Source organism: Raphanus sativus, chromosome 8 (genome assembly GCF_000801105.2).
Source record: "Raphanus sativus cultivar WK10039 chromosome 8, ASM80110v3, whole genome shotgun sequence".
NCBI classification, from domain to species: Eukaryota; Viridiplantae; Streptophyta; class Magnoliopsida; order Brassicales; family Brassicaceae; genus Raphanus; species Raphanus sativus.
In genome coordinates, this window is record NC_079518.1 from 2,550,309 (window position 1) to 2,571,498 (window position 21,190).

The following is a 21,190-nucleotide window of genomic DNA, read 5'->3' on the forward strand; positions in this document are numbered from 1 at the left end:
TGATGAGAATGTGAATACACAATTACAAGATCATTTACTATAACGTAGCTTAAATCAATTCATGCACTTGTCCAAGATTTTCTTGTCCAGGTTGTTGTGAGTGAAGCATATCTTTGTTTTTGTTATTTGATCTCCTTAAGTCTTCTTAGATAGCACACTTGCCATTAACTCAAAATTTTACAAAACTAATATACAGAGATCGTTATGGTCTCTAAATCGTAGAAATATTTTTTTTGATTAAAATTATATTAAAATGGCTATGATTTTGTAAATTTTAGTCATACCTTACTAGAAGTTGAAAGACATCAATGGACAAAGACAAAAACATAAACTTAAAGTCTCTAAACAGTGGGATTTGTACCTTTTACAAAAACTTGTTGCCAAGACATCCCATGCCCATGAGTAACCACGAGGTCCACGACATAACTTACATTCCAAATCATCGTCACGGATGATCCACTTTAGTACTTCAATGTAGCTGAATGTCATGTAAAGTGTAGCGCAACCCAAATATCCCCACATGAAAGCTATGGTCTCTTCTGAAAAGTGATTTGTTTGATTTCAAGTTAAACTCAAACCAAAATGCACATCATGCTAGAAAGATTGTTTATATAAGATTACAATAGCTCAAAATTACAATACATAAATAAAGAATGTAAAAACTGCGTCACTAATGTCAGTTTTTTAACGGGATCTGTTAATTGTTAGTAGACCCGTACCAAGCGAGTTTGAAAGGGCAAGGCCTGCGTGAGTACGTGGTGCTATTTTTGTTTTTTTCTTAATTAAAAGGAAGTTTGTAATTTACTCTACCGACAAAAGAAAGTGATTGTATTTATCATCCACCGAAGACCGAACCTTCTGCCGACACGACTGCCTTGAATGGAAACAACAATGATATTTATGTGATGCCTCGTATTCAAGTATCTCAAACAATGCATTCAGTACCACACAAGAAATATCAATGTGTGTGATCCACAAGCGAACATCACATTCAGTCATAAAAATATAATAATGACCGATCACTAAATTTCCTTTCGGCCACGACAAACAACCCACATCAAACTTCAGTTATTTTCATCAACGAACAAAATTATACTTTTGTAACATACACAAATAGTCAGTGACAAAAGTAACATACACAAATAGTAAACATAATAAAAAAACACAAATAGTAGTATTAAGAATTAATAGGAGAAAAAGAATTAATAGGAGTATTAAAATTGGTTTGGTATTATTATTTTTGCTCCCTCTGAATTTCTAAAATTGGTTTAGTATTATTATTTTTGTGTTTTAAACAATGATATTTTGTAATTTCAGTACAAAAGAGCTACGTCTATAATGGTGTAGTGCAACTTACTTACAAACAGAAAACAAAATTTATAATATGTTTCTTTCGAATTATTAAGAGGATCCGTTATTTAATTTGAAAAAGAATATCCTTGTAGTGGATAAATATCCTGTCTATATATACACATATCCACCATCTCCCAACTCTTACATCCACCACAATAAATCATATTCAGCAAACCAAGAAAAAAAAAGATGAACTTCCTCTCCGATCAGGTAAAGAAATTCTCCGACTCCAAACCAGAGGAGCCAGACCACAACAAGCCCGCGGAAGGAACCGAAACAACCAACAGACCAGCTTCATCCTCCGAGCTCATGGCTAGTGCCAAGGTCGTAGCCGAAGCTGCTCAAGCCGCTGCTCGTAACGAGTCAGACAAACTCGACAAGGCTAAAGTCGCTGGAGCCAGCGCTGATATCTTAGATGCCGCCCAGAAATACGGAAAGCTGGATGAGAAGAGCGGCGCTGGTCAGTACATAGAGAAGGCCGAGAAGTATCTAAACGATTTCGAGTCCTCACATTCCTCCGGCGCCGCCGGTACTCCTCCCCCGGCTGCCGGTGCTCCTCCTCCGGCAAGTCAGGCTGAACCGGAAGCTAAGAAGCCCGAAGAGGAGTCTGGTGGTGGCTTGGGAGGTTATGCTAAGATGGCTCAAGGTTTCATGAAGTGATTATTGTTCTTTGTTAATTGTTATTATATCGTGGATTAATAAATTTAAATAAGTACGTACGTTTAGTATGGAATATAAAACTAAATAACTAAGTACCTAAGAAATCATGATGTATCGTTTTAGTATGGGGAGCGGATGTAATCTATCTTTGTCATTGTTATGTCTTTTTAATCTATCTATATTTGTTGTGATGTATATGCTAAACGTTTTGGTGTTTATAAACCAAATAGGGAGCCAAAATGAGGGATTAGTGGAACAACAAATTAAATAGGCGAATGTCAATTAATTACTTGAGCAAAAGAACCAATATAGGCCCATGCATTTTTATTTACATGGCCCATACATTATTTATGTGAGCTGACCAAATTATTATTTTTCTTATTAAACCCAATTATAACGAAAATTCAACCAATCTAAATCAATGTTCAAAAAAATTGTTAGGTGATAGTGTTAGATGCTGTTTAGGAGATTATTAGTTATACAAACATTTAAACCGATTTTTCGAATGGCTAAACCCCTTTTTTTAAAATCATTTCGTTTAAACATTTTTAGAAAACAACTCAAAATAAATATTTTTTTTCATAATATAATAACAAGAAGCGAAAATAAATTAAAAGTATTCCACTAGTGAAAAATATCTATCACACACAGTTTGACATTATATCTTCCTCCCTCTCTATACGAAAACATTTTTTGAAAAAGAATCAGACAGTAATGACAATAATCTATGGTAATCAAATCAAATAGTACAATTCATTCCCAACCATCACGTGACATCCGCGTGTGATGATGAACGTTGGTGGTTACACTTGTAGTAGTTACAGTTGATGAAGAAGAAGGACACCTCTGTCTCCTCGGCCTTCTTGTCATTTTCCCCCAACCTCCAAAGCTCCCATCTTCAAACCCCATCTCAACCTCACCGTTATGCTGTTGTTGAACCGAGGAGGGGGGACGACAAGGAGGAGCTTGAACCGGGTAATAAACCACCGGTTCAGGGTTCGTTATCACAACACGTCTCGGTCTCCCTCTCGCACCGGTCTTCTTCCTCGTCGTCAAACCCGTCGGAGTCCACGAGCTCCCCGTCGCCGCTCTCATGAACCCGTCGAACAAATGAATGTCTTCCGTCACCTCGTGTTTCGTTAAAGACACGAGTCCCGGGAGGATGTCTCTCTGGAAGTCTCGTCTCTGTTTGCCTTTCCTCGCGTTTCCTCTTCTCGGTCTCTGGTGGGCGGCGGCGGCCACAGAGGTTGTTGTTGTTGTTGTTTCCTCTAGTACGATGTCTTCGGGGACTAACGGCTTGGGGGTGTACTCTTCTTCCGTGATCTCGGGGAGCTGCAGGGTCATTGACTCGAAGTAGTCTATCTCCGAGAGAGAACGCGCTTGGTTGTTCCTCGAAGCGAGCTTCTGGTCTAGATTCTCTCTGTGAGTGTCTACTGTCTCAGCAAACCAGTGAAGGATGACTGTTTCTGGAGATGAAGCAGCAGCAGCAGCTTCTTCAGGCTCTCTATCTAGGCAACAAGCTGAAGAGATGGCAACTATTGTCTCTGCTGCTGTTTTCTCAAACTCCGGCGGTTTCTCTTCTTCTGTTGGTGTCTCTTCTGATGGTTCAGACTCAGGAACAGTTTCTAAATCTATCATAGGTCTCTTTGAGCTCAGTCTTGAGCTGGTGGTGGGAACAGAGAAGCTTTCATCTTCTTCGTCTTCACTAACCGACATGTTCAAATCGATATGAAACTTGGTTTGTTTCTCCATCTGCTGATCCTCCTCATCTGAAAGTGGCTCGCACGGTTCGTTGATGTCTAGCATTACCCTAAGGACTTTATCTCTTTCTGTATTGGATTCATCTCTATGAGCAGTTCCAGCTTTGATGTTATCAGACTCTGGTTGTTTACTGGAACAAGAACCGGACTTTAACCTCTCTAGCCACATAAGATTCTGAACATTGTTTCCTCCTCCCACCTCCTCTTTTTTGATGCTGGAAGGTGGTTTCAAAGAAGAAGAAGCATCGTTACTGTTCAGATTCCATCTCCCAGGTGCAGCAGCCACCTCAGAGTTGGTGGGTTTTAAAAGCCATGGTAACGTAGCCACGTGTTCCTCATCGTTACCGTTTGAAAGCGTGACGTTCAAGTTCAAATCTCTCACAGACTTCACCACCTCAGAGCCATTCAAATCCAAGAGGCTGTGATGATCACTTCTTCTTCCTCCGTTAGGATAACTATAGCCAGTCCCTTTTGGTTTCGATGAAGAAGAACACTCGTTGTAAAACATGTTTTGGTGGTTTGACCGAGTGGCACTACCACTCCCTCTAGCATTGCTTTCGAACTGTAATCTATCTCCGAGACACCCTAGTTTCTGAGCATTTGCCTCAGGGAGGTTAAGAACCGGGTATCTCTGCGCTGAAGCAGCAACTCCCTGAGGGAAACCAAAGCTAGTAGGATTCTGCCAAGGAGAATGCAGACGGTTCCAAGGGACAGCAGACTCTAGAGGAGTAGGATTATAAGTAGGATACAAGTGGTGGCGTGGTTGTTGTTGTTGTTGATGAAGAGAAGCAAAACTTGATTCATGGATGATAGTGTTGGTATCATCATTAGTATCATCAGCTTCTAGGTCAATAAACGTCTTTCCTCTCCACAAGTCTGCCTTGCTTGTAGGAGGAGGAGGAGGACCAGCATTATTATGTAAACCCATTATTACTCTTTGCTGAGACGATGGATCCAGTGGCTTGCCCGGTTGAAGAAACGGAGTAGCAGACTTAGTGGATTCATCTTTACCAATTCTTAAGGGTTGGTGATGTTGTTGTGGCCAGGCTTTGGGTATACCGAGAGAGTTAACAGGAACATGGCTTTGAAAATTGCCATAAGCAACTTCATTTGTTTCCTTAAACGGTTCATTCAAATCAGCCAAGCCATTGGTTCTTCTACTACTACTCGAACCATACCCACCGATTCTCAAACTATCTCCGCGAGGCTCACCTCCATTATTAGGAAGCTGCTGGCTAACCCTGTGATCATCTTTCAACTCTACAGCGTCGTCATTGTCATCAATGTACTCATCAGCTGGAATACAAAGATCTATCATCTTTCTCCTCATTTTAGTCGGCCTAAGCTCCAAAGCTGCTTCAACATGTTTGGAAGAAGTAGCTCCATTTTGCCATGGAACCTGACCAAGAAAACTGTTCCCTTTCATAGGAGAATGGCCATTGTCTTCCACCACCGACATGGATGGAAAACTAGGCATTTTCCATTTACGGAGGCCATCATCATCGTTAGTTGCTTGAGAGGAACATGATGCCTCAATTGGACCACCACCACACCATTCTTTATTAAACTGTTTCCTTTTCAGTTCGTCCATCATGTCCTTTTGTATTCCGTATACCCGGTGAAGTTCCAAAACCTAAGTTAAAAGGCAAACATATTAATCAACCAAGAGCTGACAAAGCCAGAGAAAGTTACACAGAGAGAATCATCTACTAACTAACTAAACCAACCTGTGACTTAAAAACAGCTTCGTGTTCGAGCATTGTCCTTCTCACCACATCTCTGTAGGATGATTGATCATTAGCCGAGGTTTTATTATTATTATTGTCACTGTTGTTGAGCAATGGCAATCTACTGCAAGCGTTAAAATCGTTGTTGAGATCTCTCATAGAGTGATGATATCTTCCAGGAGATGAGGTTTCCGAATGCACCTTTGTTCCCATTCCTGCTCCCTCCCACAACAAACAAAAACTTTAGTATTGAAACAAGGAGAGGGAACAGCTCTGATTCAAAATGGCATTAGCATTATTGTCCCCCAAAACAACAAAGCATAAACCACATTTGATGCCTAAAGACAAAAACTTTATTAACTCCATGAGGCTCAAAATCTGGTTCCATCACCAAATCAACAGAACAAGCATCCTTCCTCCGTAAAAACCAAAACTTTATTAACTAAATGAGCTCAATTTAGTTCCATCCATCACCATAAACCCCATTTCTGAAATAGCTTCTTTTAACAGTTGCTCACAAGTCAAACATACAGCAGAAATGAAATGATGAGTATTCTCACACACCCTAGATAAGGTTTTTTTGATTCAGTGATATACTAAAAGGATGAGTCCAGTCCTAATCAAGACGAAATCTAAAGTTAGATTATAAAAGGATCTGCAAAATAATTAGGACATGATTATAACCAAATTGACAGAAGAGATGCATTAACCTACATGAAAATTAAAATTGAAAATCATCAAATAAAAATTACAAATTATCAGAGGGTTTTTACCTTAATAAACCCACATCCTCTTATCGCCAAGTCGCATCCATATTTTCTTCAGAAGCTCAAAAATGAAGATTTTTTACAAGTTTTTAACAAAGTGAAATAAACCCAAAAAAATCTAAAACTCAAAGGTAAAAATAAAGTATGAAAAAATAGATCGTAATCTTCGATCTACTGGGCCACTCTCTCTCTCTTCTACCCAGACCCAAAAAAAGAACAAAAATTTTGCCGGAGAGAGGAAAAGAAATCTCCTTTATTATCTATTTTCTTTCTTTCTTTCTTCTTCGTTCGTCTGCTTCTTTTGTGAGAGAGATAAAAATGAAAAATAAGGTTGTTTAGGGAGAGAAAAGGAAAGATCCGTAAAATCACAAAATAAACTAACAAACGACCCCTTCTCTTCTTTCAATCTATCTATCTCTCTATCAGACACAACAGTGACATTTAATTTTTTTTTGTCAACATCCGGTCTTCTCTTCCCTTGCCTTTTTATTCTGTTCTCTGCTTTTTTTTTTCTCCCTTCTGTTTAATGTAATAACTTTAGCCTTTTTTTAAAACTTGTACTACTACGATTTAAAGAAAGAATAAGATTGAATATTTTGACTCAGTTTATTTTAGTAATAATAGATATGATCAATTTGTTGACCAAAAAAAAAGATATGATCAATTTTATATATATATACCTTATAAATTTCTTCCATGTATACAGTCAAATTTTATTTTCAAAATTATTAATGATTTAGTTAATATATTTTATTCTTTACTTTGAAAAAAGGTACTGAAATGTGGAATGGTTATCTCCTAGATTATCTCCATATATCTTTGCTGCTTTATAAGTACATTTAAAGCCTATGGTAAACACATTATTTTCTGTAATCACTATTTCAAAAATTATATAATTGAATAAAGCTGTAACTAATAATCTCTTGACAGCAAACAAAGCATCCGCCTCCCAGCTAAAATCTTATTTTCTTTTATGTTTAAAATGTTGGATACTGTGTGATCATTTTGTTTACATGAGGAATATTATATAAAAAATTTCTTTTAGTACGTCTATAACTTTTGTTAGATAGTTTTTTGGATTGGTGATCGAAGTTGATTTTAGATTATAAAAAAAATTAAAGAAATTTTTGGACACTAATGGGATCTACGAGCGTAGTTTTCTAAGGACTACAAGGGTTAAGAATCTAATCATATTAGTCAAAGAAAAAAAGATCTAAAATTTAGTTGCTCAAAAAAGGATCTAATTATATTTTTTAGAAAAATATATTTATCGAAGACTGTAAGGCACACATATTTTATGTAAATAATAAAGTGAATTTAGCTCTTAAAGGCGTGACAAAATAAGTACCACCTTTTATTATAGAGATGAACAAAACTCTTTAAAAACTGAGCTGTAGATATGCACAAAAGTATAAATTCTTATATATTTTTTCCCATCTCACACAGTAACATAAGCTTAGATATTCTTCAAAATTATCTAGTTTTAATCGCAGTTTGATCAAAAATCTAAGCTACGCTCATTTTGTTTCGTCAACACTCAACTTAACCGTATTTGTAAATCGAGGTAACACCGGAAAATTTACTACCATGTCTCATTTCAAAGAAAATCCAAGAATAATACATAGTAGATCTATACGCGTTATTTAATTGTTGCTTAATTTGCTAACTATCTTAAACGCTTAGTTAGAGAATGCTGGATAAATTAATTAAATAGTATATTGAATTTAAACTTCAATACCACAATGCTACACCTACACCTTTGTATATAAAGATATATGAAGTTTTTTTGTAACATATGAAATTACTAGACTAAAATGGCTGATCAGATAACTTGAAGACGTAGAATAATAGACCGAATGGTCTGTATTATTTATAAGATATTATATATCAATAGTTATAATGCTTTTATTGGGTTCAAGATAAGTTGGGAATAGACCTTAAAAGTGGTCCAAAGTATTCTTTCGGAAATGTCATCAGAAACAGAAAATTAAGATTTATTAACTGAGTATTAGTCAAGGGTCCTATCATACTTCTTATGGTGTGTCCCACCAAATTGATTTCATAATCAAACAGAGATAAAAAATATATACACATGCAAGCCATATGCAACTGTCATTTTTCTTTGATTTATGTATCAAGCAATAGTATTTCACGGCCACAATAAAATCCTTGTTGTTGTTTTTTGAAATTTAATTTAATTTAAGAACATTGATTTTGGTTGAACCATAAGTTTTATTCAAAAAAGTGATATGGCATTGCTAAAGAATAAACTTTAGTAAGCTGCAGAGTAGTAAGAATCTATATGTTCAAAACAAAATTAATTAATAAATTAAGGCGCTACAGAAAACATGGTGGTTGAAAACTAGAGTGTAGAATTAGATGTTACTCTATCGTTACTCACTATGCACATCACATCGGAAATATTTTGATAGCTTGATAGTTTATTTAAACAAAATAAAATTGGTATGAATAAAAGTAGAATTATTTGCCACTCGTCTCCCACTAGCTCCTCCTCCATCCCCTTTGAAAAATACTCTATTCTATTTAGTTCCAGAATAACGTTATTTGACGCTTTTGACGGAGATTAAAAAATTTGTATAATTAACTAGTATATTTTATTTAATATATAATTAATTAAATAATAATAATTTAAATTAAAAATCATTAGTTATTAAAAAGGTACAAATTATATTTAATGAACAAAATTACATTAAATTTGTAGAATGATATTTATTTTAAAACAAAATAACAAACCTAAAATAACATTTATTATAATTATAAAACATAGGGAATAACTATTTAAAAATCCGCCATCATCCATTTTTGTATATAATACTTTATTAGAAACTATAAATAATTATTTAGTTACATTTACATATAAGAAAAATTTACATCAATTTTTGTTTATTATAGTTTAATGTTCTAATCATCATAGTAATATGCTTTTAAAAACCAATTAGATGTCAATTGATTTGTTACTGAGATTTTGAAATGATGATCTGTTTATTTTTATCTTTAAATTATATACTATAATAGAAAAATATAGAACGAAAAATTTAATAACATTTAAAGATAAAAAATTATAAGGTTTATATCTTTTTACTTTGTCTTTTGCATTAAACGAAGAGATACAAAAATATGACCTAAATTTCTTGGTTATACAAGGAATAAAAATAGATGTGTGATTAAATATGCATTCACGTAGCCATGCTTAAACAAATACTTGGCTTTTGAAACACCACCTGGGGAAAAACATTGATCTCATCTGAGTCCATTAAACAGAATATCATGTAATCCAACGGTGGATATACGCTCCATTAACACGAGCCCCATCCCCTAAAAGACCTTTGGTATAAACGCCCAGGGAAAACGTCTCTCAGGCTTTCTCGATAGCCCATGAAGATATAAAATGGGCTTTGAAAACGGAATGCCAGCTATCGTTTCAGTATTATTCATACAACGTGGAGTAGAATAGAAGTGTGGCCTTGTCTCTCCTCTTCACTCCAGGTTCATCGTACAATAGTATACCGACACTTTGTAAAAGAAGAAACATAAACTAAAATCAATAAACACATCAATTTGGTATGAAAAAAAATCATTTTCTTTTGGTTAAAGGTTAATTCATCTTTTTATACTATATTCTCATAATATACTTCCAGACCCAGCTTTGTTGACAATGATGCGTACCATAAAATATATTTTAGTTCTGACTTTTTGTCAACTTTTATTTCTGAATTAAATTCTCTTAAATGTAAAAAATACAGCAATTACAGGATTTAATATGTTAAAGTTTTATCTTTAAAACGATAATAAGTTTTTGAAAACATTTGTTTTATTTTTTTACTGCACATTACTCAAATCGTACAAAATGAATGTGTCCTTTACATATATCTTACATCGTGGACATAAAAGCTTTAATCTTTATAGATCCGTTTAATATAACAGAAAAGAAGAAAAAAAACTTGAAATCTCCGTTAAAAGAAAACATGACGGCAAAAAATCGGACCGAGACACGAGTTACACGACACTGATTCACACGGACAGTTATATACAAAAAGGATTTATCTTTTTCTTTTTGGTAAAAATAGGATTTATCTTTTTATTGTTTCATTTTCGGGATCGATGTCGGAGAAGGAAGAGCTTCCGTCGACATCCAAGTCCGCCGGAGCTCTGTCGCGACCCACTTTATCCCTTCCTCCACGGCCGTTTAGTGAGATGTTCGTCTACGGTGGCGGCGTTGGTTTCAGCCCCGGTCCGATGACTCTGGTCTCAAACATGTTCTCCGACACCGATGAGTCGAGTAGGTCTTTCTCTCAGCTCCTTGCCGGAGTCGTCATGCCTTCCCCTGCTGCTGGTAGCGAAGGGAATAATAATAGTAATAGCTCTAGTAGTGGTGTTGTTGATGTTGTTGACCCGAGATTTAAGCAGAGCAGACCGGCCGGTTTGATGGTTTCTCAGTCACCGTCTATGTTCACTGCACCACCGGGCTTAAGTCCTGCGATGCGGCTGGATTCACCGAGCTTCTTGGGTCTTTTCTCTCCCCTTCAGGTTTTAAAGATTTTTATCAACAAGTTTCTATTTCTGTTAAGATCAGTTTTAAAAAATCTATTTATGGAAAGTGGAAGTTTATGGCTTTCTTTGTTGAGCTGTTTCTTGTTTTCTTTGCTAGGTTGGCTGCTTAGGCAAAAAGACACGTTTTTTATTTGTTAGCAAACAGATTATAGACTTGTAATAGCTATAGAAAGAAAAAAAAAACATTCAAATCGTTTTTCATTTTAGGTCAATGTTGTAGAAATAAGATCAAGAGTTTGATTAGGGTTTATTAGGGAGATTTATGGATTGTCTCAAAGAGGAAATAAATTTGCAGCTTAACTAATTTTGAAAAGGTAGGAGCTTTAAGAGAAGGAAAGGTTCTTGTATTTTTTTTCTCCAATTCTTGCTCTAACCTGGAATGTAACATTGTGCAGGGATCATATGGAATGACACATCAGCAAGCTCTAGCACAAGTCACAGCGCAAGCAGTTCAAGCCAATGCCATTAATATGCAACAACCTCAAACCGATGAGAACCCTCCTTCCTCTCAGGCCCTCCAATCATTTTCATCTGATCAGGCTCAGAACCCTACCTCGGATCATATAACCATCATCGAGCAAAGGTTGTCACAACGGCCTCTAAATGTCGACAGACCAGCGGATGATGGCTACAACTGGAGAAAGTATGGGCAAAAGCAAGTCAAAGGCAGCGAGTTTCCTCGAAGCTATTACAAGTGCACCAATCCGGGATGTCCTGTCAAGAAGAAGGTTGAGAGATCTCTCGATGGACAGGTAACTGAGATCATCTACAAAGGTCAGCACAATCACGAACCTCCTCAGAACACTAAGCGAGGCAACAACAAAGACAGCACAGCGAATCTAAATGGGAGCTCGGTTAATAACAAAACTACGAGGGAACAACATGAAGCAGCAAGTCAAGCTACAACGGAGCAAATGTCTGAGGCAAGTGACAGCGAAGAAGTTGGTAATGGAGAAAGTGGTGTGAGAGACGAGCCTGATGCCAAGAGAAGGTATATATAGTTATAAGCTTTGATGATGATTTGTATCATTCATTTTTTTTATGAGAGAGATGTTTGAATGTGCAGAAGTACAGATGTTCGAGTTCTGGAACAAGCTGCTGCTGTTGCTGCTTCACATAGAACCGTGGCAGAGCCTAGAATTATTGTTCAGACAACAAGTGAGGTTGATCTTTTAGATGATGGATATAGATGGCGGAAGTATGGACAAAAAGTTGTCAAAGGGAATCCTTATCCAAGGTAATACACACAAAAAGATCATCTAACTGATTATAGTTTATTTGTTAAAACATTTTTGTTTTGATGTTTTCACTTATGATCCACAGGAGTTACTACAAGTGCACAACACAGGGATGTGGAGTGAGGAAACATGTGGAGAGAGCAGCAACAGATCCAAAAGCTGTAGTAACAACATACGAAGGAAAACATAACCATGACCCTCCAGCAGCTAAATCAAGCAGCCATGCCGCTACAGCAGCGGCGGCACAGTTAAGGCATGGCGGTTTGGCTAACTTAAATCAGCAGCATCAGCAGCCAGTTGCGTGCCTAAGGCTGAAAGAAGAGCAAACAATTTAAGGAGAAGAAAACTCTGTATATCTCAGAGTGTTCATCAGAAAGGGTTGTTCTATGTTGTTCTATGTTCTGGTGTAGTACTTAAACGTCTTAGGGTTTAAGGTTTTCAGATTTCTGTTGACTTATATGTATTCTTTTGTACATGAAGAAGAAAATTACAGGAGAGTTATTTGTTGTGTCTTTGTGTTATTGATTCAGAAGATAGTTACACGTTGTGTGGATGAGGTTTTATATGTTGTAATATCAAACTGGACTTTTTGTTTGTTTATTAGTATACTGTTGTAATCTGTCCGTAAGGGGTGTAACATGGAAAGCGTTTGAAGATCAGTGAGATGTTAAAAGATCATATCACACAACCGCAAAATCGAGTAGCAAAATGCTTGACAAAACTGAATCCACTTGTGTAACAACAAAACTAGAGATGGTAATGATGTGCGTCTCTCTCCCTAGATGAGCTTCTTCTTCTGGAAGAAAGTCTTCAAGTGCCAAAACTGAAGACCTGCGACTGATAAACAAACCCCAAGAGACATAAAACTCAACCATGCCATCTTCGAATTTGTCGATATGTTCAGTTCGTGCATTTCTTCTTCCCTGCAACATACCAGAAGAAGATGCATTTTTGAGTTTTGAGTTATATTCTCTTCAAAGGAAACACATGATTTTTGTGTAAAATTACCTGTCACGGAGGTAAAACATCTCGTCATGGATGGAAGTAACAGTATCCAATAACTTCTTAACCTCAGACTCAATGTTCTAGCCAATAACATCAAAAAGAAAAATGGTTAAAACAAAACAAACGTTAAGATCTTAAGAGGATACAAATGTCACCACTGAAAGCTACTTTCGTTCTCAGTTGTCTGCAAAAAGCTAGTTTTCTCCATGTCGTCTACAAAAGCCTAGAGTCCCCTATCTATCCTCACTTTGCAGGAGATCAGTCAACTAGAGAGAAAGAAGGATGAGCTAAAAGCAACCAATCGAGTTCATAGTAAAACTAATAAATCTCTCTTCTAATACCACTTGAACTAGCACCATACGAAAGTATCTCAAATTCAATTTATAAAACTTTCCACTTATAACGGTCTAACTTAGCTCTATCATCTCCTCACACGCTCCAGCAAAATCCTAAAAATTGATCATCAGAATGAGTTTCAGTTTTTTTTTTGGACTTTTCTTACTTCGACTTGGCTCAACTTGGCCACATTGGACCAGTCCTTGCTATGAATCCCCGTCCTCCAATCAAAGTCAATGGTCAGTACCGTCTCCGGTTTGTGATCAACGGCCGAGAAGCAGGTGATGTAATCTCCTGTTTCCACAGCCGTCAACGAGAAATGTCCCGTGCTCACTCCGTCCGCCTCGTGATAAACCGTTCCTTGCGGCGACGTCACCTAATAACACACACACACCAACACTGACACCAATTGATTGAAATGCGATGAGATTCGAGTGATTAAAGATGTGTTGTTGTTTTACCTTGACGGTGATTTTGTGGGAAGCAGGGAGAGGATGATCTTCGTGAGGGTTTACGATGCTGTATTTGCCGACGGACATTGCGTTCACGTGAATCTCCTCGGAGATGCATTTCGTGTGGCCTGAGTGTAGCTCGTAGCGCATTGAGAGCGTCGCGGGGGATAAGATTGAGAGGATCAGGAGTGTGATCGTCGAGCTCCGATGAAGATCCATGGCGGCTCCGATGTAGTGGAGATATCGATCTGACGAGTATTTGATGTTTTTACGTTGTTTTGCTGGCTAGTGAAGGAGACGGAGAAAGTCAACACGTGCGTTGCCACGCGGAGGTGTTTTATTGGTCGTAACACGTGGATTAGCTTATTGGACTAACCACTTCTGACTTAGTTGCAGAGGGTTTTCGACCCAAGCTCTGTATTGAGCCTACATTGGGCTTACCTTTTGATTTTTTTTTTTACATTAGCCCAAGCATATCCAGAGTAGAAATCTCTTCTTTAATTTCAAGTTCAAACTTTTTTTTTTTCTTTTTCAAGTTCAAACTTGATTGGCTAAATTTTTTTTGAAACTGTTGCAATAATAAAAAAAAGTTAAAATTCATAAAGATGTTAATTTAAAGTTTAAGCATAATTAGCTTGTTATTTCGAAACAATTGTTATGGAGTTTTTGTAAAGAAGAAAAAAAAGAGACTAGCTTTACTTGGAAGGAATGCTAATGCAATGCAGATGCAAATTGAGGGTAGTCATGATTTCGCCTCCATTTCTCTGTGTTTATATCTGATTTTTTTTTTCAAAACAACTCATACTCTTATAGGGCATCTGTATATTATATTAAGGAGTGTGTATGTATGCAGACGCATATATGCATGTTTAATCAAAGAAGCGTGTGGGCGAAAGAGATTAAAGAACTTTTTGATCGTGATTAGTGGCAATAAATAGAGTATAGTTAGGTGAATGCGTTGACAATGACTCGGATCAAAAATTCAAAAAAGGCCAAGTGTGTCTTCTTCCTTTCCCTTCTAGTAGTTGTATATGTTTTTCAGAGTTGAATATTCACGAAATCTTTAAATGAATATATCTATTTCTGTCTTTTTCCTTAAACGTCATTTCATTTTTCTTGTCCTAATAAATCACATTTCGTTAAGAATCGGGCATCTCGACAAAAACTGGCATTTAATTAAAAGTTACTGTTTCCATTTTCTGACCAATAGCATTTAATATTGGAGATGAAAATAATAAATTGGCGGTTAATTATTTATGTTCGTCATTCCTCTCCTCTCTCTCTCTCTCTCTCTCTCTCTCACTACCACCACTCTCGTTCGTGATTTTTTTTTTTTAATTTCGAATTTTCTCGGAAAAAAAAATTAATCCTCGAGATTCAAACCTGTGACGACGAGGAGCCTCTGTTTCATTTCACGTTTGCCATCTAATTTTACTCTGCATTTGAAAGCAACCCTCCGGAAAATTCTGACAATCACAAGATCTCGAGAAAAAAAAATTAGGTTTTCCGCAAATTAATCATCATCAATCTCATGAGGCGGCGAAGACGATCGTCGGAGGTAGTAGATGGAAGTAGTTAGATCGGAATCCACTCAGGCGCGGAGCGATAACAAGCTTCCGCCTCCGGCAGCTCCGAAGCCCCGCGTCCAAGTCTGGTTCGTCACCGTCTGCTCCACCATTCTCATCTGGACGTGTCTGGTCCAGCTTTTCGCCGCCGGTGAGCTCTGGCGTACCCGGATCTTCACCGGTCAGGTTTCCAGATTCTCGGCCCCTGATAAGCCCGTTCCGTTGCCTCCTCCTCTTCCTCCTCCGAGTCTGTTTCTTGTTCTTCTTCCCTTCTCTTTGTTATATCGTCTTTCGTCTGAGTGTTTTGATAATGAGATTATTATTGTTAAATGGCAGGGAACTATACAAGCAATGGGATTCTACTTGTATCGTGTAACGGCGGACTTAATCAGATGCGATCTGCTGTTAGTCACGTGCTCTTTCGATCTCTCAGATTTGATGTTTTAAAAAAAAAATAAAGATTGACGCATGTTGTTGTTGTTTTTAGATTTGTGACATGGTGACTGTTGCGAGGCTACTTAACCTCACTCTCGTTGTTCCTGAGCTTGATAAGACTTCTTTCTGGGCTGATCCAAGGTAAATAATAATACTCTTGTCTTTTATAGGTGTCTATATAGCAAATCTAAAGGGGCAAACTTTGTTTTCCTTTGCAGTGGGTTTGAGGATATTTTTGATGTGAGACATTTCATTGATTCATTAAGAGATGAAGTTCGGGTTTTGAGGAGGCTTCCTAAACGGTATAGCACCAAGTATGGTTACCACATGTTCGAAATGCCTCCTGTCAGCTGGTCTGATGAAAACTATTACCTTAAGCAGGTGTGTTTTTTTGTTCTTGCTGATGAGTTATTTTGATCTGTGTATCTTGATTTTCAAGTTCTTTTATTTTTCAGGTGTTGCCTCTTTTTAGTAAACACAAAGTTGTGCATTTCAATAGGACAGATACCCGTCTGGCGAACAATGGTCTTTCGCTCCCACTCCAGTGGCTTAGGTGTCGGGTGAACTTCCAGGGACTTAAGTTCACTCCACAGCTTGAGGCTTTGGGGTCTAAGTTAGTCCGCATTCTACAGCAAAGAGGGCCTTTTCTGGCTTTGCATCTGAGATATGAGATGGATATGTTAGCTTTCTCTGGTTGCACTCATGGTTGCAGTCAGGAAGAAGCGGAAGAGCTCAAAAAGATGAGGTTTGCCTTCCGAAAATCTTGTCTTGAATTGGTGCTTTGTTGGATGGAGTATATATGTCTGTTTACCCTGTCTTTTTTGTTGCGCGTGGACTGTTTTGTTTAGGTACACATATCCCTGGTGGAGAGAGAAGGAGATAAACTCAGAGGAGAGGAGGGCGCAAGGGCTGTGTCCTCTGACGCCAGAGGAGGTGGCATTGGTTCTAAAAGCATTGGGATTCGATCAAAATACACAGATATACATTGCTGCTGGCGAGATTTATGGGAGCGAGCATAGACTTTCCGTTCTAAGGGAAGCATTCCCGAGAATTGTGAGTCTACCGGTCCCAACTTCCCTAAGGAGTTGTCAATTGTATCTTTATTAAAAATGCACTTTTCCTCATCAGTTTTGCTCTCACATGTGGTTATAGGTAAAGAAGGAAATGCTATTGGAGTCGGGAGAGTTGCAACAGTTTCAGAACCATTCATCTCAAATGGCTGCTCTAGATTTCATGGTATCTGTGGCCAGCAACACTTTTATTCCCACGTATGATGGAAACATGGCAAAAGTCGTGGAAGGTCATCGAAGGTGATATTGAGACTGAATCCATTTATATTCCACGACAATTGACAAAGTAATGTTAAGAAAACGATACATGTGATGTTGCTTGACTTTGCAGATACCTCGGGTTTAAGAAAACAATCCTGCTTGACCGCAAGAGACTGGTGGAGCTACTGGACTTACATAACAACAAGACCCTCACGTGGGATCAGTTTGCAGTAGCTGTAAAGGAAGCACATGAGAGACGAAGAGGAGCACCTACACATCGAAGAGTGATCTCTGACAAACCAAAGGAGGAAGATTACTTCTACGCTAACCCTCAAGAATGTCTTTGCGAAGGTACAAATTGCCACGATCTGTCTGGCCATAGAAACTCTACTTTAACACGTTGAAGTCACATTTCTTTTAGCATACACTATCTCATTACTTCTGCAAGAGGACGGGAACGCGAAACACCTGGAAACTGAGCTGCATAGTTCAGTTCCTTCCCTGAGTTTTGTTCCCATTTTTGTTTTGTAACTTTTTCAAAATTTCTCTGCATAGTTGCTGATCTTGATTTATTTGTTTTTACGCGAGTTAAGATGTAACTAAAACAAGGTTATGTATCTCTCTCTCATCTTATAGAAGTTTCAAAATTTTGGCAATAGCCTAACCATACAGATTGTTGTCTCTCCTCAACTCTTCTGTCTCAAGTGCTCGATTCCAACTCTATGCGAGCTGACTGATAACAGTCATGAAGTTGGGGAAAACGTTTGGCATCTGTAAAGATTATAGGATTGAACCGGGAAAACAAATGCTACTGTCTTTTCAACTTGATTCTTCAGACAAACTAGAAAATGTTGGAACCAGAAGCAATCACTAAAGGAAAGACCCAATATCACATTCAAAAGCTTAGCAAAAACCAGAAGAAAAAAGAACTTCTTAACCATCAACAAAGAAGTGACCTTTAAAGAGGAAACTTTCTGCTTTAAAAACAAAGTATTCAATCAGATAGAAAAGGTTCAACTGATCTCAATCAATCCACTTATTCTTCCCCCACACAAAGAAGTAACAGGTTATAATAATTAGGTAAAGAAACTCGACCATCATCAATGGTATCTAAACAACATTCTCTGGTAAAATTACCTAAATCTCCTCCCTCTCAGTTTTAACCCTGAGCTAGCTTCATCGCCGCCGCTTCTTCTTCAGAGATCTTCTCCTTGTCGGCCTCGAGCTCCTTCTTCACCTGCTGCTCAGCAGCTCTCTCCGCAGCGAGGATCGGCTGGTAGTAATCGGAATGCTCATCCATACACTTCTTCAAGGTACTAGTGATCTCCATACACTTGGTGACGATGTCTTCCTTGTTCTTCTCAGCTTCCTCCACACACACTTCCCAAGCCGTGAACGACTCTTTGCATCCCCCTCCTTTCATGAACAAGCAAAACCCGCACTCTCCTTCCTCTTCCTCCTCTTCTCCCTCTCCTCCTTGATTCGACTCTTCTTCTTCGTTTGGAGATCCGGATTCTACTGGATCTCTCCAAACAGTTGACGAATCTCCTAGCTCCTCCGACGGAGTAGGAGCTTCCTTTGGAGATTGGGAATCGGAATTCGCTGTCTTCGTCGGATCCGGAGATGACATGATCGATCGATCGCCCTTTACTCTCTAAGTCGCGAGATCGGATCTTTATGGAGGAATCGACGATACAGATGAAGAAAGTTCGTTGTTTCTGCCGCCGCCGACTCGTAGATTTGTAAAACGAAGCTTCTGTGTTAAACCCTCTCAAAAACCCTTTTGTGATCACCGTTTTTTATTTTTTTCCTTTTTTTTCTTTTTCTTTTTGGGGTTATTATTTAATTATTAATTTGCTGCTACAAAATTTATGAAACGCGTTAGAGCATCATTAACGCGGATGCTTAACGCGGGTGCTTAGTGTTTTTAGGTTAAAAAGAAAAAGAAAATTATGTAATTAAACAAACAACGACGCTTAATTAAGACTCACAAGCAACGGAGCTTATGCACACGTGTCACACATTCATCATCCTCTATCTTTCACGATCGAATCATCTTCTCTGGTGACTCCTCGGCGACTCCGACTCCATCTGGTGATCTCTCCGTTGCAGTAAACTTTGGCCACCACCGGATTGGTAACCGCCGGTTTCTTTCCTCCTCTCGCGCCAATAGCTGCCGCCGTAATTGGCTATTCAGAATCCCCTACACAAAAAATTTAGTGATTTGAGGAGAGGAGAGGAGTGTTATAGACGAAGAAGAAAAAGCTTTTACCTTTCTAGTTACCAGAGAAGGAGCGCATGGGTTGATCTGGAGAAACGAGTTCGGGAGAGAAACCGCCATTGAAACTTTTATATCCCTTCCTCGTATTGTTTTTGAGTAGAACTTAGTTTCTGGGTAAATATCTCTACTAGTTGTGTTTAGTTTTTGTGATTTTGCTTCACTTTGATGTCTGACTGAATCTATTCTTTGTTGTGATTCATCTGTGTTCTTGCAGGGATCTTTTAAGGAGGAGACAAGATGAGATTAGTTTGTTTTTTTGGTTTAACGTTTTGGTTTTGGACACACATAGATGCTCTGTTCATTACTTTCTTTTAAGGAGGAGACAAGATGAGATTAGTATGTGAATGTCTCGTTGTTTCATGTTTGTAATTTGACTCTCTCTGGCTTTGAATACAAGTACTTTGATCATAATGATATGTTCAGTAGATTTGATTGTTTTGGATTTTGTTTAATAGAACACTTTGATGTAATCATATGTAAGTTTAAAGTTATGCTGTTTGTGTATCTGGTCTCACTTAATGCATTTCAAGCTAAAAAGAGGAAGCTCGGATTGGTTGTAGATGAGGATGAGGATACTAAGACAGAAGAAGGATATGGAGAGGGGCAGAGTGGGGATGACTTAACAAGACTTGTCAATGTTTGAGGTGAGTGTTATTGTGCTATTGATTTAGATATCTTCTCCTGTCTCCACACGTTTATGTAATTGTTAATTGTTATGGTGATGCAAGCTGGTCCCAACAAGCACCTCGTGTTGGTTCAAATGGGAATGGTGATCATAGCATGATCGATCTTAACTCCAACCCTCAGAGAGTACACGAGCCTGGATCAACTTACCAAGTATGTATTGTTTTAGTTTTTTTTCTTTTAAGAATCCCAAAATAAAAACCTCCCGTTGGAGCACAAAAATGTTCAGGGTGCTTAGCGTTGGATCTTAAATCACTTTTACAACTTAAAATTATTAAAAAAAGAATAAGCACTCCTATTTGGGGTTTTGGGTTAATGATGCTCTTAATTGGATTAATGTAAACTAAACTTGTTTTTACTTGACAAAAAAAAACTTGTTTTCACTTAGCATACATAATATTCTAGACTGTTATTTCTTCTTGTTCTCATTTTATAAATATTTGATAAACATATATGTGATTAAGATATTGTAGTAAACAATTTATAAACACCCAATCAATTCATACAAGTGACAATTTTTATATATATATTTCTGCTATAGTTAGGTTGCTCTTTTGATTTCTCATTTTATTGGATGGTAGTTGCAATTTTACTAGCGAAACTTACTGTATTCTCATTTTGATGGTTTGGGAGTCGATTGATTACAATTTACAAGTAAACTGATTTTTCACATTAAAATTTCCATATTTTACTAAATAGATTCAAGAAGAAGTATCTCTTAAACCAGCTTAGAATATAACAATTCTACATAAAAACATACTGTATCATGGATTACTCATATCATTTTACCAAAGAAAAAGAAAACATACCATTGTGCACAAGTTTTCCGCAAATTGATCGGTTCAAAAGAAATAAAAGAAGTTAATTAATAAATTAGGAAGACCCGATTAACCTCTGCGTGTTAATTTCAAACCCAAATTACTTATCATCACTTTTCCGAACGCACCATATTGGTTATATTAGTTAGAAATATCCAATCCGGTAAAACCGAACAAATTAAAACTAAACCAAACCAAAATAAAAAAAAGTATTTTGAATTTGATAATACTGATAAACCGAATGAATATCATTTTTAAGAAACTGT

General features: G+C 37.4%; 5 protein-coding genes and 1 pseudogene across 6 annotated transcripts; 3 read left to right on the forward strand and 3 right to left on the reverse strand.

Annotated features, from left to right (window-relative positions):
- Positions 1 to 1,492: 1,492 nt before the first annotated feature.
- LOC108819532 (nodulin-related protein 2) lies at positions 1,493 to 2,208 on the forward strand. Its single transcript, XM_018592589.2, has one exon. The coding sequence runs from the start codon at positions 1,543 to 1,545 to the stop codon at positions 2,011 to 2,013; it is 471 nt and encodes a 156-aa protein (XP_018448091.2). The 5' UTR covers positions 1,493 to 1,542; the 3' UTR covers positions 2,014 to 2,208.
- A 411-nt stretch (positions 2,209 to 2,619) lies between these two features.
- Positions 2,620 to 6,765, reverse strand: LOC130498855 (uncharacterized; annotated as a pseudogene).
- A 3,442-nt stretch (positions 6,766 to 10,207) lies between these two features.
- Positions 10,208 to 12,700, forward strand: LOC108819435 (probable WRKY transcription factor 4). The gene is made up of 4 exons (XM_056992533.1): positions 10,208 to 10,815; positions 11,235 to 11,830; positions 11,906 to 12,076; positions 12,163 to 12,700. The coding sequence occupies exons 1-4, from the start codon at positions 10,390 to 10,392 to the stop codon at positions 12,410 to 12,412; spliced, it is 1,443 nt and encodes a 480-aa protein (XP_056848513.1). The 5' UTR covers positions 10,208 to 10,389; the 3' UTR covers positions 12,413 to 12,700.
- Positions 12,701 to 12,742: 42 nt separating this feature from the next.
- LOC130498857 (transmembrane emp24 domain-containing protein p24delta7-like) lies at positions 12,743 to 14,157 on the reverse strand. Its single transcript, XM_056992534.1, has 4 exons — positions 13,880 to 14,157; positions 13,585 to 13,794; positions 13,086 to 13,162; positions 12,743 to 13,000 (listed from the first exon to the last, which is right to left on the reverse strand). Exons 1-4 carry the CDS (start codon positions 14,087 to 14,089, stop codon positions 12,856 to 12,858), a joined length of 642 nt encoding a protein of 213 aa, XP_056848514.1. The 5' UTR covers positions 14,090 to 14,157; the 3' UTR covers positions 12,743 to 12,855.
- Positions 14,158 to 15,159: 1,002 nt separating this feature from the next.
- Positions 15,160 to 17,808, forward strand: LOC130494317 (rhamnogalacturonan I rhamnosyltransferase 1). 2 transcript variants are annotated; one of them, XM_056992531.1, is made up of 8 exons: positions 15,160 to 15,682; positions 15,772 to 15,848; positions 15,923 to 16,011; positions 16,089 to 16,251; positions 16,326 to 16,615; positions 16,719 to 16,923; positions 17,023 to 17,180; positions 17,272 to 17,808. In XM_056992531.1, the coding sequence occupies exons 1-8, from the start codon at positions 15,436 to 15,438 to the stop codon at positions 17,543 to 17,545; spliced, it is 1,503 nt and encodes a 500-aa protein (XP_056848511.1). In that variant the 5' UTR covers positions 15,160 to 15,435; the 3' UTR covers positions 17,546 to 17,808. The 2 variants fall into 2 exon arrangements, with proteins under 2 accessions (XP_056848511.1, XP_056848512.1); XM_056992532.1 differs by having other exon boundaries at positions 15,161 to 15,682; positions 15,772 to 15,839.
- Positions 17,809 to 18,010: 202 nt separating this feature from the next.
- LOC108822487 (uncharacterized) lies at positions 18,011 to 18,924 on the reverse strand. The gene has a single exon (XM_018595583.2). It carries the CDS (start codon positions 18,769 to 18,771, stop codon positions 18,301 to 18,303), a length of 471 nt encoding a protein of 156 aa, XP_018451085.1. The 5' UTR covers positions 18,772 to 18,924; the 3' UTR covers positions 18,011 to 18,300.
- Between the last annotated feature and the right edge of the window lie 2,266 nt (positions 18,925 to 21,190).